This window comes from Bubalus kerabau, chromosome 1 (assembly GCF_029407905.1).
Source record: "Bubalus kerabau isolate K-KA32 ecotype Philippines breed swamp buffalo chromosome 1, PCC_UOA_SB_1v2, whole genome shotgun sequence".
NCBI classification, from domain to species: domain Eukaryota; kingdom Metazoa; phylum Chordata; class Mammalia; order Artiodactyla; family Bovidae; genus Bubalus; species Bubalus kerabau.
In genome coordinates, this window is record NC_073624.1 from 103110528 (window position 1) to 103126819 (window position 16292).

The 16292-nt window shown below is 39.4% G+C and overlaps 1 protein-coding gene across 3 annotated transcripts in view; it reads left to right on the forward strand.

Annotated features, from left to right (window-relative positions):
- Positions 1 to 15977, forward strand: part of POC1B (POC1 centriolar protein B) — a 108114-nt gene extending 92137 nt beyond the window's left edge. For all 3 annotated transcript variants that reach the window (XM_055585933.1, XM_055585958.1, XM_055585923.1), the window contains 2 exons: positions 10428 to 10646; positions 14419 to 15977. In XM_055585933.1, coding sequence (XP_055441908.1) covers positions 10428 to 10646; positions 14419 to 14523 — 324 coding nt within the window. In that variant the 3' untranslated portion in view covers positions 14524 to 15977. The remainder of the gene's footprint in view (positions 1 to 10427; positions 10647 to 14418) is intronic.
- Positions 15978 to 16292: the final 315 nt, after the last annotated feature.

The window sequence follows — 16292 nt, forward strand, 5'->3', positions numbered from 1 at the left end:
CAGCTTATGTGATAAAAGTAAAGGGCATAGCTTGGGGTGACAGACACCATATTCAAGATGGTGGCATCCTTTAAGAGGGAGAGGTAGAGTATGCTTTATTTCTTAAGGTTGGGGAGAGGGTTGCTTTATTATTCTTACACCTTTTCACTGAATTTCTTTAAAAGTTGATTACAGTTGATTTACAATGTTATGGTAATTTGTGCTGTACAGCATAGTGGTTCAGTTATACATATATATACATTCCTTTTCCTATTGGTTTCCGTTATGGTTTATCATAGGACACTGAATGTAGTTCCCTATGGTATTCAGTAGGACCTTGTTCATCCATTCCATATATGAGTTTGTTTCTGCTGACCACAAACTCCTGAACCATTCCCCCCCACACCTTCTTGACAACCACAAGGCTGTTCTCAATGTTTGTGAGTCTGTTTCACAGATAAGTTCGTTTATGTCATATTTTAGATTCCACATATAAGTGATATCATGGTATTTGTCTTTCTCTTTTTGACTTAACTTCACTTGGTATTTTCATTGAATTTTAAGAGCAAAATTGGAACTTAAAAACATCAGTTATTATGAGATGAAAAGAGAAGGATTCCAGATTCATTCAGAAATGTTAGTGTTGCAGTGAGGTTACATCTCTTATTCATGTCTATATTAATTTCACTGGATGGTTGATGTGCATACAGAGAAGGGGCAGCTTTCTGAAAGATGAACAGATGGGGTTTTTTTTGAGACATGATGTGGGTGCAACTAAACCAAATGTGGTCTTCCAAATCAAACTTGAGTTTTTGCAAGGTGTGAGCCTTACTTGAATGTAAAACATCTCTTAAAGCAGTACATCATTGTACAGTATAAGCTACTACCTGCCTCAAATTTAGATTCACACACACACACACACACCTTTTTTGAACAGAGTGAGGTATCGCTATAAATAATGGTTGATTTCTACCCTAGTCATTTCAGCAGTTTGCATAAAATGTTCTTGTTGAGTCTACAGGAAAGAGATAATAAAAATAAATCCCTTACTCTGTAGGCCTTTGGGGTATAACAGCAGGATTTACAAGAGATGTAATAACTACGTGTTTTCTCTTTGGAATTTACAGAAAGTTTTATTGGTTTTATATTCATCTAGAATACTGGGAATAGCATTTTTAGTTTTATATTAACTCAGAAGAGAGAGTTCTAATTCTAGTTCATGGACTACTTGCTCTCTTTCTCCACCTCCCCTAGATAATTCTGGGTAGTGCTTTATCATTAACTAAGATTTATTTGATACAGTGCACGATTTGAGACTCAGCACAGGGCATTTGAAGACAAATATTCCTTTAAGGGATTCATAGCTTTTGTTTGCCTAATCATGAAACATGGAAGGATATTTTTGCACAGATTTATTTTTCCTAGCTCTATCCTACCTATTCATGGCTTCAAAACTAATAAGCTTCTCTGGAGTTGATAGTAAAGATTAAAAACAAAGACAGACAGATTTATGGCCTTGGCTGTCATTTCCAAGGGCACCGAATTAATCATTCAGATATTCTAGTTGATAGCTGCATTGAGGCAGGGGTGTTTTTCAAGTCTTCTGACAAAAATGAAATTTCCAATTTGGTTTGAAGAAGAGAAATCAAAGCCCTCAGTAAAACGTTATCCCCAAAGCCTCTTTTTTCTCTCTTTGAGAAAAAAAAGATGTATGATTTTTCCCAAGGGATAAACAGAAGGCTTTCTCAGCTCAGCGAATTTCGTCTGGGAGACACAAATTTCACATGACATTCTCTGATTCTATCCTAGAAATATTTTTAAATCAATCCGACTTGATCAGATAAGTATGTTCTCACAAGGATGTACAATACACTGTGCAGATGTAAAGTGGATGCGGTTTTCTCTTTCAGGATGAACAGCCTTTTCTTCCTAAGAGTGTTAGAAACCGAGAACGAGTCCTGCCTGTGTTGTGGCCCTGTGACAAGCCCACACGGGTGACTCCATAGCTCTGTGTTCTGTTTCTCTGATTGACCCATCCACACCTTGGTTAACACTGGCTTTTGATCTCAAGGCAAAAACCAAAGACAGAGCAACACTCTGACTCACTTCTGAAATACCTCTGTCCTCTCCTGGTCAGGATTCTCAGATGAACTCAGTAACTGTCTGAATCCTTTGTGTTGACGGTAAACTCAGTGTAAAGCCTCCCACTCCCTGGCCACCACTTCCTCTAGTCTTCCAGTTTTGATCATTCATCAGCCCCAGAAGGAGCTCCAGTCCACCGAGCCTCTGCCTTTTCATTGCTCACGTTCCGTGTCTGTGTGCACGTCTCTTTATGGGCTTAGATTCTATAGTCATCATCCTAGCCACGCCCTTGCCCCCTTTCTCTCTCCATTGTCAGTTCAGTTCAGTTCAGTCGCTCAGTTGTGTCCGACTCTTTGCGACCCCATGAATCGCAGCACGCCAGGCCTCCCTGTCCATCACCATCCATTACCAACTCCCGGAGTTCACCCAGACTCAACGTCCATCGAGTCAGTGATGCCATCCAGCCATCTCATCCTCTGTCGTCCCCTTCTCCTCTTGCCCCCAATCCCTCCCAGTATCAGAGTCCTTTCCAATGAGTCAGCTCTTCACATGAGGTGGCCAAAGTACTGGAGTTTCAGCTTTAGCATCATTCCTTCCAAAGAAATCCCAGGGCTGATCTCCTTCAGAATGGACTGGTTGGATCTCCTTGTAGTCCAAGGGACTCTCAAGAGTTTTCTCCAACACCACAGTTAAAAGCATCAATTCTTCGGCGCTCAGCCTCTTCACAGTCCAAATCTCACATCCATACATGACCACAGGAAAAACCATAGCCTTGACTAGACGAACCTTTGTTGGCAAAGTAATGTCTCTGCTTTTGAATATGCTATCTAGGTTGGTCATAACTTTCCTTCCAAGGAGTAAGCATCTTTTAATTTCATGGCTGCAGTCACCATCTGCAGTGATTTTGGAGCCCCCCCAAAAAAGTCTGACATTGTTTCCACTGTTTTCCCATCTATCTCCATTGTAGTCACCCCAAAAAACTTCAGCCTGATTAAATTTTTCTGCCAACTCTGTACACCCAAGCAACTGAAGTTGACTAGCCAGCCATGCTGACTGACTTCCCCTTAAATTTATTCATACAAAACTCCAGGAGCGCTCAGTACTGCCTAGCAATCCATTTACTAAGTGGTTACCTCCTCCCTGTCCTGTGGCATCAGCGCTCTCTTTCTGTTTGATCTTTCTCATCAGCGCACGTTTGTAATATAGTTCTCATCTTTCAAAAGCAAAACTTCATTTGACCCCTCATTTGTTTCCAAGTCCTGTTGCATTGCTCTGCTCTCCTTTTTGGCAAAACTCCTTAAAAGAAAGGCATACATTCAGTCTTCCTGCTTTCATTTTCCTTTTTTTCACTCTTCTGAATTCACTCCAGTTCAGCTTTTGCCCCCACCAGTCCACTCCTGTCAAGGTTCCAGTGGGTCAGCCACATCAGTCTTTCTACAGGACTTGGTCTTGGTGACCACTCCCTTCTCCTTACTTGGCTGCTAGTCCAGCACCTCTCCTTCCACATGAGCTGCTAGTCACCTTTCCTGCTCCTTTCTTCCCGGCCTTCTAAAGTCTTTGCAGTTATTCTGTTTGGTTCCTAGACTCATAGCTATAAAGAGTCACATGCCTCACGCCCCAACTCCAAGGGAACAGAAGCTTCTGCAAGTGGTACGCTTCCAGACCTTGCCTTATGTACCTCTTCACCTGGCTGTTCATTTATATCCGTTGTAAAAACTAGTAAATATATGTATGTTCTATGCTGCGTGCTAAGCCACTTCAGTTGTGTCCGACTCTTTGCAACCCCATCGACTGTAGCCTGCCAGTCTCCTCTGTCCATGGGATTTCCCAGGCAAGAATACTGGAGTGGGTTGCTGTTCCTTTCTTCAGGGAATCTTCCTGGCCCAGGGATCAAACCTGGGTCTCCTGTATTATAGGCAGACTCTTTATGACTAGCACCATCTGGGAAGCCCATATATATTCTGATAATTCCCAAATTTATATCTTTAGCCCCAGGCTCTCCACAGAAATCTAGATTCATGTATTTCCAGTTATATCCATGACTTTTCCCTTTGGAAATCACATAAGCATCTCAAACTTAACATGCCCAAAATTTATTCTCTACCTTTCTTCCCATTAAAAAATGCATCATCAGTGGCACTAAATCATAATGTAACACCTTACCCAGCTTTATTTTTCTTTATAACCCTTGTTACTACCTGAGATTACATCACATATCTGTATATTTACCCACTGGAATATAACCCCATGTCAACAGGGTCTCTTTTGTTTATTCACTTCTTGTATTAGGCAGAGTAATGGGCTAAAAAGGTGTCCATGTCCTCATCCCCAGCATCTGTCAATATGTTTCTTTGCATGGCAAAGGTGTTTCCCAGGTGGCGCTAGTGGTAAAGAACCTACCTGCCAATTCAAGAGACAGAAGAGATGCCAGTTCGATCACTGGGTAGGGAGATCCCCTGGAGGAGGGCATGGCAACCACTCCAGTATTCTTGTGTGGAGAATCCCATGGACAGAGGAACCTGGCAGCCTGTGGTCCATGGAGCCGCTAAGAGTCAGACACAACTGAAGCCACTGAGCACGCAAGCAGGCATGCACATGGCAAAGGGGCTTTGCAAATATGATCAAGTTAAGCATCTTGGGATGGGGGGATTATCCTAGATTATGGTCCAGTGCAATCACAGTGGTCCTTAGAGGGTGAAGAGGGAGGCATGGGAAGTAGAGAAGTGGAGATCAGAGTGATGGAGCCTAGAGCTACAAATGTCAGCATCCTCAAGGAGCTGGAAAAGGCAAGGATAGATTCCCTTCCAGAACCGCCAGAAGGAACTCTGTGAGGAACTCTGCTGACTTTAGCCCCATAAAATCAATCTGGACCTTCAGAACTTTAAGAGAGTAAATCTGTGTTGTTTTAAGCCACTAAACTTATGGGTAATTTAAGTCATGGTAGGAAACTAATATACTCCTATATCTCTGGCATCTAGAATTTTCCAGACCCATAAGTGCTAAAATAAAACAATCTTGTTTGAATAAATGGTATATCTTCATTGTTTTAGATACCATATAAAGATAATTGGAGTTTCTAATCTTGATTCTGAATGTTCTCATTGAAAATAAATGATCCATTCTTTCTTTGAAAAGTAGCCTTTGCTTTTATTTTTGTCCAGGCAAAAGATATTTTTTGTTTTCCTAGTCTATTTCAGGCAGGCATTTTATAAGAGAGTAGTGTGCGTGTAGTGACTTAAAAACTCTCAGAATGTCAGGAATGGAAAGGACTTTTAAAGGGCATTCAGTTTGAATTTCCTGATCTGATGTTTGTATATTTCTCACAATATCCCTGACAAGTGACCATCCCAAGTCTATTTTAGAACCTTCAGTGATGGGAAACTCACTTTAGCTGGAGGGGTCAAGACCACTTTTGGATAGACTGTTCTCTCTTTGTTTTATTTTCTACTTACAGAATTAAAGCAAAACTAGAAATGTTAATTATAAGCTCAAACTGACTTATTTTAGGGCTTCCCAGGTGGTGCAGGGGAAAAGAATCTGCCTGCAATGGGGGAGACTTGGGTTCAATCCCTGTGTTGGGAAGATCCCCTGGAGAAGGGAAAGGCTACCCACTCCAGTATTCTGTCCTGGAGAATTCCATGGACTGTATAGTCCATGGGGTTACAAAGAGTCGGACATGACTGAGAGTCTTTCACTTTAACTTTACATGTGAAGTGCCTCCTTTTGCGTTCATGCTTGTCAGAAAATCCTTATACTATTTCACCAGAAACCATCAAATATACTTTTAGGGGATAAAAATCAAGCAGTGATTTTCAGGTAAGTGATAAATGCTTATATTGCTCCCTCATTGTGCCTCTGTGTGTGTGTGTGTGTGTGTGTGTGTGTGTGTGTGCTCATGTCCGACTCCTTACGACCCCATGAACTGTAGCCCACCAAGCTCCTGTGTCCGTGGAATTTTCCAGGCAAGAATACTGGAGTGGGTCGCTATTTCCTTCTCCAGCAGATCTCCCAAGCCCGGGGATCAAACCCACATCTCTTTTATCTCCTGCACTGGCAGGTGGCTTCTTTACCAACTGTGCAACCTGGGAAGAGACTACACCTTTAGGAGGCATTTAGGACTAATTTTTAGTAGAGAATGGCATTATCTTAACTTTAAGTTTATACTTCTCTCCAAATACTGTCAAATTATTAATATTTACATTTTGTTGATGGCTCATCAGATGCAGGATAGTCAGTTGAATTTAGTTTAACAAATGTTGAACCCAGTCTGTGTCTCACACTCTATGCTAGGCACCTTAGGAAGAAAAATGACCAAGTTATGTCTCCTAGAGAGTAACCCTCATAATCTGCTAGGGGATATAGACATGAAAACACAAATAGAACAGGAAGCGATAAGTGCTGTACTGGTGGCACAAAGACTTATGAGAGTGTATGCTGTTAGAAATGTTCTAATTTCATTCTTTTACATGTAGCTATCCAGTTTCCCCAGCACCACTTATTGAAGAGACTGTCTTTTCTCCATTGTATATTCTTGCCTTCTTTGTCATAGATTAATTGACCATAGGTTATAAGTTTATTTCTGGGCATCTGTCCTGTTCCATTGATCTATATTTCTGTGTCTGTGCCAGTACCATATTGTCTTGATTACTGTAGCTTTGTAGTATAAACTGAAGTCAGGGAGCCTGATTCCTCCAGCTCCATTTTTCTTTCCCAGGATTGCTTTGGCTATTCAGAGTCTTATGTGTTTCCATACAGATTAAAAAAAAATTTTTTTTTATTCTAGTTCTGTGAAAAATGCCATTGGTAGTTTCATAGGGATTATATTAAATCTTGAGATTCCTTTGGGTAGTATATCCATTTTAACAATATCAATTCTTCTAGTCCAAGAACATAATATATCTTTCCATCTGTTTCTGTCATCTGCAGTTTCTTTTATCAGCATCCTAAAGTTTTTGGAGTGTGGTACAGGTCTTTTGCCTCATTAGGTAGGTTTATTCCTAGGTATTTTATTCTTTTTGAAGTAATGGTAAATGGGATTGTTACCTTAATTTCTCTTTCTGATCTTTCCTTGTTAGTGTATAGAAAGGGAAGAGATATCTGTATGTTAAGTTTTTATCCTGAAACTTTACCAAATTCACTGATGAACTCTAGTAGGTTTCAGGTAGCATCTTTAGGATTATCGACGTATAGAATCATGTTGGGCTTCCCTGGTGGCTCAGACAGTAAAGAATCCTCCTGCAATGCAGGAGACCCGGGTTCAATCCCTGGGTTGAGAATATCCCCTGGAGAAAGGAATGGCTACCCACTCCAGTATTCTTGCCTGGAGAATCCCATGGACAAAGGAGCCTGGTGGGCTACAGCCCATGGGGTCACAAAGAGTCAGACGTGACTGAGTGACTAACACTTCACACACAGTTATCATATCACCTGCAAACTATGACTGTTTTATTTCTTTTCTAATTTAGATTCCTTTTATTTCTTTTTCTTCCCTGATTGGCATGGCTAGATCTTCCAAAACTATGTTGAATAAAAGTGGCAAGAGTGGACATCTTCATCTTGTTCTTGATTTTAGAGGAAATGCTTTCAGTTTTTCACCATTGAGTATGATGTCAGCTGTAGGTTTGTCATATATGGCCTTTAATATGTTGAGGTAGGTTCCTTCCATGCCCACATCCTGGAGAATTGTGGGTTTTTTTTTTTTAATCATAAATGGATGTTGGGTTTTGGCAAAAGCTTTTTCTACATCTATTGAGAGGATCATGTGGTTTTTATTATTCAATTTCTTAATGTGGTATATCACACTGATTGACTTGCAGACATGGAAAAGTCCTTGCCTCCCTAGGATAAAGCCCACTTGATCATTGTATATGATCCTTTAAACGTGTCATTGGATTTGCTTTGCTATCATTTTGTTGAGAATTTTTGCATCTGTGTTCAGTGATATTGCCCTGTAATTTCCTTTATTTGTGGTATCTTTGTCTGGTTTTGCTTCCCTGGTGGCTCAGCTGCTAAAGAATCCGCCTGCAATGAGGGAGACTTGGGTTCAATCACTGGGTTGGGAAGATCCCCTGGAGAAGAGAACAGCTACCCACTCCAGTATTCTGGCCAGGAGAATTCCATGGACTGAATAGTCCATGGGGTCGCAAAGAGTCGGACACGACTGAGCGACTTTCACTTCAACAATTTGTCTGGTTTTGGAATCAGGGTGATTGTAGCCTCATAGAACAAGTGTGGGAGTGTTTCTTCTTTTGCAGTTTTTTGGAATCGTTTCAGAAGGATAGATGTTTCCTGTTTTCCAAATATTTGATAGACTTCAGCTATGATGCCGTCTGGTCCTGGACTTTTGTTAGGATTTTTTAAAATCACAGTTTCACTTTCAGTACTTGTGATTTGTCTGTTCATACTTTCTATCTCTTCCTAATTCAGTCTTGGAAGATTGTACCTTTCTAAGAATTTGTCCATTTCTTCTAGGTTATCCATTTTATTGGCATACAGTTGTTTGTAGTAGTCTCTTATGGTTCTTTGTATTTCTGTGGTGTCAGTTGTATTTTTGTCAGTTTAATTAATATGTATTAGTCCTGGCGTGTTCCTCCTTGGGTTTATCTATTAATATATGGAACTCTCTGCACTTCCTGAACTTGTGTGACTGTTTCTGTTCCCAAGTTAGTTAAGTTTTCACCTATTATCTCTTCAAATATTTTCAGACCCTTTCTCTCTTCTTCTAGGACCCCTATAAGGGGAATGTTGGTGCATTTAATGTTGTTTCAGAGGTTCTAAGAGTGTCCTCATTTCTTTTAATTCGTTTTTCTGTTCCATGGCAGTGATTTCCACCCATCTGTCTTTCAGCTCACTTATTTGTTCTTTTGCTTCATTTGTTGTGCTATTTATTCCATGTAGTGTATTTTTCATTTCAGTTATTGTATAGTTCAACTGTTGTTTATATTTTCTAGCTTTTTATATTTTCTTGTATCTTCTTGATCTGTGCCCCCATTCTTTTTCTGATAACATGGATCATCTTTACTATCATTATTCTGAGTTCTTTTTTAAGAACTCTGCCTATCTCCACTCTGCGTAATTGTTCTTCTGGGGTTTTATTTTGTTCCCTCATCTGGAACATATTTCTCCGTCATCTTACTTTGTCTAACTGTCTGTGATTGCAATTTCTGTTTCACAAACTGAAAGATTGTAGTTCCTCTTGCTTCTGGTGCTGCCTCCTGCCGGGTGTGTCTGGTCTAAGAGCTTTGTGCAGGTTTCCCAGTGGGAGGGCTGTGTCATGGTGTGTGTTTAGAGGTGGCTGTACATTCAGGACAACTTTAGGCAGCGTGTCTACTGATGGATGGGGCTCCCTCCACTTGGGAGGTGTTCCCAAGGCGTTCCCACCTTGTTGGTTGTTTGTCATGAGCTGTTCCAACACTGGAGCCTGTTGGCTGTGTTCTCAGTGTGAAAATGGCAACCTCTGGGAGAGCTCATGTCAGTGAATATTCCCCAGTACCTCTGCCATTAGTGTCCTTGACCCTACAGTAAGCCACAGCCCCACCTCCCCAGGAGACCCTCCAAGACTCTTAGGCAGGCCTGGCCCAGGCTCCTATGGAGTCACTACCATACCCTGGCTCGCAGTGCATTTGAAATCTTATGGGTGCCCTCCAAGAGTGGAGTCTCTGTTTCGCCCAGTCCTGTGGAGCTCCTGTGCTTAAGCTCTTCAAAATCAGAGGCTCCTCCTCCTCCTGATGCCAGACCCCCAGGTTCGGGAACCTCAAGTGAGGCTCAGAACTCTCCCTCCTATGGGAATACCTCTGTGGTTTAATTATTTAATTATTGCCCACCCAGTGGTTATGGGATTTGACTATATTGAGAAAGCACCCCCTTCTACCATCTTGCTGTGTCTTCTTTTTCATCTTTGAGTGTAGAATATCTTTTTTGATAGGTTTTAGTCTTTTTTGTCAATGGTTCTTAAGCAGTTTGTTGTAATTTTGGTGTTTCACGAGAGGACTCAAGCCCAAGTCCTTCTATTCTGCCATCTTGTCTCCTCCCCTCAGAAATCAAATAATAGTTATCTTAATTGACGTGACTTTTAAAATCAAGAATTAGACAGCATTTAACAACCCGTTTAAATGTATAACACCTTTAGACAGATACATACAACATACAAACTATATTTCACTGAAAAAAAATCAAGGAAAATTGTGAATTTCCTCCATTCTCTTTTTTAGCCTTTTTTTCCTCTTGTAATTTGCAGTAGTTGAAGATGAAAATTAAATGCAAGTTGGGCTTTTAAAAGAGGAATATTGAAACTATATATATATTTAATATATAATTTTTAAAGTTTGGAAAATATAACTCTTCCCATCTTTTCTATGATGTCAAAGACAACAGAAGCAACTGTTAGAACTCTGCCAGACAAGGGTGAAGAGATCTGCGGATATTTCTTGAATCCTTCTTTAATGTCATCAGAATGTTCACCTACAATTTTGAAAAAGAAAACAGAAGACATAAGCGACCTCCCTTCTGAGAGTCAAAGAAGCATACCGCTTGCTGTGACTGATGCGTTAGAGCATATTATGGAACAGCTCAATGTTTTGACACAGGTGGGTTGGCATGTTTCACACTTAGAGGTAAGATGTACAAAATCCTGGTTACAGCAGGCTGCAAAACTAGCAGAGCAGCTGAGGGATACTTTCTTTCTTAGCAAGCCCAAAGGTGGTAGTTAACAGAGCAACACATGCTCTGCTGAGGTACTCTAGATCTTGTGGAGGCAAAGCCTGAGCCCATGCATATGTAAACATGTGTGCATACACACACTGTACTGTATCTGGCATCTGCGGACCAGAAGGGAGGGGAGGAGACCGTGAAGAGCTACTGTGGTACTTCATGCTATAAATCTGATTCTGGACAGTAATGTTTTGCCCTAAGAATTTTCTAATGCAGTGTATTTAGATTTTGGATATTATCAAAGAAATATTTAAGGCCAAAAGAAAAAATGTATTGGGATTAATCATTTTAGTTAGAATGAAATATTGGCAATGCTTTTAGTTTTCACTCTGAGGATAATTCCCTCTGTCCAATGTATAACTTCCCTCATTTCAAAGCTTCTTACGGGACACTCTGTTCTGGAGATGAGGTTTTCACATTCCCCTTTTAGAATATTACCCAGTCTTTTTTTTTTTTTTCATTGATGCTAAATTTTAATTTATTTTTTACTGCACAGGATGACTTTCAGCATTCATTATTTTTTACCAGACTGTATACATTCTTTTATTAAATTTCATTATATGGTCATGCTTGTAATGAATAATTTTACAATGAAAAGGAAAGACGTAATGGCTTAATCCCTTTTAATTACCATTAAGCAATTTTTTTAATTTATTTTTTTTATTGAAGGATAATTGCTTTACTGAATGCCAATTTACCTTTGCCAAGAAGGAATACAATGAATCTTAACACACCAAAGGTCTTCCAACTCTTGGTCAGGAAATTTAGATGTCATTTAATGGAAGCAGTGTATTAAAATGGATACATCAAAGGTTGTCCTTCCAGCTTTCCTTGGTGTTTCTTTTGAATAAGTCTTATCATTCTTTGATAAATAGGATGAGGACACTAATATTTGTCAGAGCAGATGCTGTCCCAAGTTATACAGAAAGAAGATATGACATGAACTAGAGATGTCGATTACTTTCCCAGAACAAATATTTCAAGTTGAAATAGCTCTTGTATAGAAGTTATCTTGCATATAAGTTAATGTACAGTTAACCCTGGCTGTACATTATAATCGCCCAGGCCATTAAGAATCGTCCAGATGTCCAGTTCTCATCTCCAGAGAATTCAAGGCTTTGGCATGGGTCTTTTAACTTTCCCTTCTGGGTTTAGAGCCAGTAATTAAAAATGTTACCCTTTAGATAACTTCTCCAAACCTTGGAGTTAAGGGACATGGATATGGGTCATGACAGGTTGTGGGAACAAGTCTTGTGAGACCTTGGAGTCATAAGATTTGTTCAGTGAAAAATCATAGGAAAATCACCAATTTTTGCTTTGCAGTATTGTGCTGGAGGTGACTTTGTGTTTATCAGACGCCTCTTGCCTTTAAAACGCAGTTTTTCTCTCACCCTCCTGCCAGCTTTAGTTTTTGGGCCTGTTTCCGAGGGCCCTGGCTCCTCACCTGCTGGCTTCCTCACTTGCTCTGTCACAGAGTGGCAGGTTCTCTTGAGGGTCTTTCCATCCTCTGCTCTATCAGCTTTGTGACCCATTTCACCTTTTTCCCTGATTCAAGGTTAAATGGATCACTTTAAACTTTATTGAAAGTCTCTACTTTTTTAACTTTGAAGGACTGACTACCCTTCAAATATGAAAGAAGTGAAAAGCAGGCACAGCACACTTGCAAAATGGGAACAGTGTGAATCTGTGGGCGAATCAAGTGAAATAAACACATTCTGATTCACTTCAATTACAGATGACTGAGTATCTCCTAACCCTGTGGCAATGTTGATAATTCAGTACAGATTGTTTTGGGTTGGCCAAAACGTTTGGGCTTTTCTGTAAGTTATAAGATGTTACAGAAAAACTCAAATGAGCATTTGGGCCAACCCAACAATATCACTTTCTCATTATAATTTTTCAGACAGTAGGTAACTGGAGTTAACCAGTGTTATAGGTGTTGATAATATAAGTATCAAAAGCTTTTGATTTTTGCATTATGATAATGTATGTAAATATCAGGCAAAATGCTTGGAGCATAGTAGGCACCCAAGAAATATTAGAAAGTATTATGAGCATTGCTGTTAATTTTGATCATTAACAGTATTGTAGTATTGTGCTGGAGGTGACTTTGTGTTTATCAGACATCTCTTGCCTTTAAAAGGCAGTTTTTCTCTCAACCTCATGCCAGCTTTAGTTTTGATTGGCCTATTTCCCAGGCCAATCATAACAAGTCATGATCTATAGTATGGAATATGAAAGGAAAAAAACTATTAAATAATAGGGAAAAAAAAAGAACAACTGCTTACTGTCAGAAACTGATAGGGAATCAATTCATTATCTTGAAACTTATTGACTAAAGTAACCATGAATTTATGCTGCTTTTCCTGTATGAACTGTACTTCCAGGCAACCAAATAATATGTGAGAAGTGTATTTTGTAAACCATCCCAACTAATAAATGGAAATAGAATGTCATTGCCCTCTAAAGAAAGAATAGATTTACCGAGGGATCTAGCCTGAGTCTTATCAAGCCTTTGAATCCCGTTTCCAATTTATATAAAATACAGAAAGTAAAAGAACAGATTTAACTGTATCTGGAGCACACAGTCCCTAAAATCCAGTCTGGTAGGGAATCTACAGGTCAGATGGCCTGAGCCTGTAAATAGACAAATTATAAAGAAAATAAAGCAAGGAAGTGGGAAATCTGCAGATTAAATGGGTAAGATAAATTTGTAGTTTCTAGGGATGCATACTTAAAAGATAAAACCATAAAAACATGCAGATTATTCTTAGAGTGGTCAGGTTAGTGGCTGTTACGGGGGAGGTGCATGCAAGGCACTAGCTCTTGACCTGGTGTTGGTCACAAGGGTGTTTTTCTCATGAGAATTCATTGATACTTTTTAGTGTGCAATTTCCTGAATCAAGTTTATAGTGAAGTTAAAAAAAAAAGAAGTAATCGATAATCACAATTTAAAAGTAGCTCTGTGTGTGTGTGTGTGTGTGTGTGTGTGTGTATAGTCAAATACTCACTCACTAGCCGAAGGAGTTAGAATAGCTAAGATTTGTAAAGTTCTGTTGTGCCAGGCACTAGCTTAAGCATTTTACATCCCTGATTTCATTCAGTCTTCCTACCAACTCTGTGAGGTGTTGTTGTCATCTTCTGGGTGCAGAAATGAGTGGCAGTCATTATATTTTCAAGGTAAGCTAGGTATCCAGCTGTCTAGGGTAATATAGATATGGCCCATATGGATTGATTGTGGCAGAATGACCAGTGATGCCATTTAAGTAGTAGTGGGGCACGTGGCATTCTGTCCCACTTCCCACATTCCACATTACCTGGGACACTATTTAACATGCCTCATGTGGTCTCTTCTCTGGCATCGATGCTTTAGAAGATCAGACTTTAGAATTGTCCATAGAGGCTTGATCATTTATTCCTTTTTTCTTAAATGCTTCCTCTTTTTCCCTTTTCCTCAAACGGCTTGGCAGTGCTTTGCCCTGTGGTGGGGTGCAGAAACAGAGCAAGTTCTGGAGCTCATTTCTGAGCCAACCTCCTGGCAAGAGGGTAGGCATTACAGTTCTGAAAAAGATCAGTGCAGAGATTATCACCATCATTCTCACCACCAGGTCACCAGGCCCTGATGACTTTGTCCTCCTTTTTTTGCAGACTGTTTCAATCTTGGAGCAGCGACTGACTTTGACAGAGGATAAGCTGAAAGACTGCCTTGAAAATCAGCAAAAGCTTTTCAATGCAATTCAACAGAAAATTTGAACAGAAAAGTATGAGCAGAGGCATGAGAAATGAACACATGTACATATACTCAGGAAGGCAGTACCAGCTGCTTCATGCAACGCAACCATGTGCAAATTGGCATGGCATTTCTTAAAAGGGTGAGCAACAGAACAAAAGGCAGAAAGGGCATAATTAAGGACCAGTTTAAACATACCAATCAATGTCTAGGACTAATTCAAATCATTACGATTTATGGTTCCAGTAATAAAGTGATAAGCATTCAAGTGGCTCTATATTTCCCCCCCATATTATTTTTTAAATGTTAATTTTCGTTAATAGTTCAAATCCTGCCAGGAAAATAACCAAATCTTTGGATTTCATTTTGGTTTCAAATTGACCATGTTCAGGCAATTCCTTCAACAATTAGTGTACTCTTTAGTGAACCATACCCTTAGGGTGAAATAATTCACTTACCTCTAAAATAGCATTTTATGTGCAGAGAATGAATTAATGATCTGACTTGTATTTCCCAGTTTAAAAAATTTACTCTTTCTTACCTATGCCATTTGATGAGAAGATGATCTCACAAACTCTCAAACCACAGAATTTCCACAGCAAGAATACACCTATTTTAATTAGCAACAGCACATACAGGACATATGGCAGGGATTTTGATTTAATTTACGGCATACATTGCTTATTCTTTGACCAACCTGAAAGAAAATGAAGAGTTAGAAATATGTGAAGTGCACGTATCTTCCGAAGATGAAGGCACTGAATGTTTTCGGTTATATCCAAACCTGTGATATCAGTTTATGAAGATTAAATTAGTGCAGAATCCTCAAAACCCAGAACCATGCAACAGCAGTACTTAAAAATATACACACGTGTGTGTTCACATGCTTCAGGAATGGTTAGGGTGACTTTGGTACCTGAATGTAAGGACTTTAAAAGAACATTTATTGGCATCATTGTCTACCTCTTTCTTTTAATTGTGATTTGAAACAAAATGAAAATGAGTAAAACATTCTAAAAGATCTTGGTTATAATTTAAGAATTTTATCTTAAACAAAATAAGAGATTAAATTGGGAAAAAAAATGAATTTATCTTGCATTTCTGTTAACCTATATCAAAAACCGAAGGTGGGAGAAGACAGGCCGCATTTATGATACCTGCAGGCATACCCTGGGGAAAATACTATGTTTTGGAAAAGAAAAAAGTCCTATTTACGTACGGGTCTATATTGAGAAATTTCTCAAAGCCATTTCAATTGTATTTATGAGGTGGTTTTGTTTTATCATCCCGTGTGTTTTAAGTGCCTTTTTATACAATACTAAGTAGGAACTTCTAGACCGTTTCACGCGTTTATAAGACTAAGTGGCACTGTATATTTTATAACCTCGTTGAGAAGACTAAGAAATGAAATGTCATACCAATTTTTGTTTACTTTTTTATTCTTCAAACAATAAAAGACATTTTACCTTTTAAAAAAGTTGTTTCTTTTTAAGTGATTAAAATCTAGAAATAATAGTAAATTTCTTATCTAGCTCACTTAACTTTAAACTTCGTAACAACCTCCTAGAGACCTTGTCAAAACAGTTCCGGTGCTTTTCCTCGGGCTTATGATTCACTAGGTCTGGTCTGGCAGGGCCCAATAATTTGCATCTCTAACAAGCTCACAGGAGATTTGGTGCTATTGGCCTCAGGCCGACAGTTTAGAAACTGTTGACCAGCTATAGCCACTTCCTGCAACATGGTGTTGCCACACACTTTTATGGCCATAGACCTTTATTATAAGTGATATGAA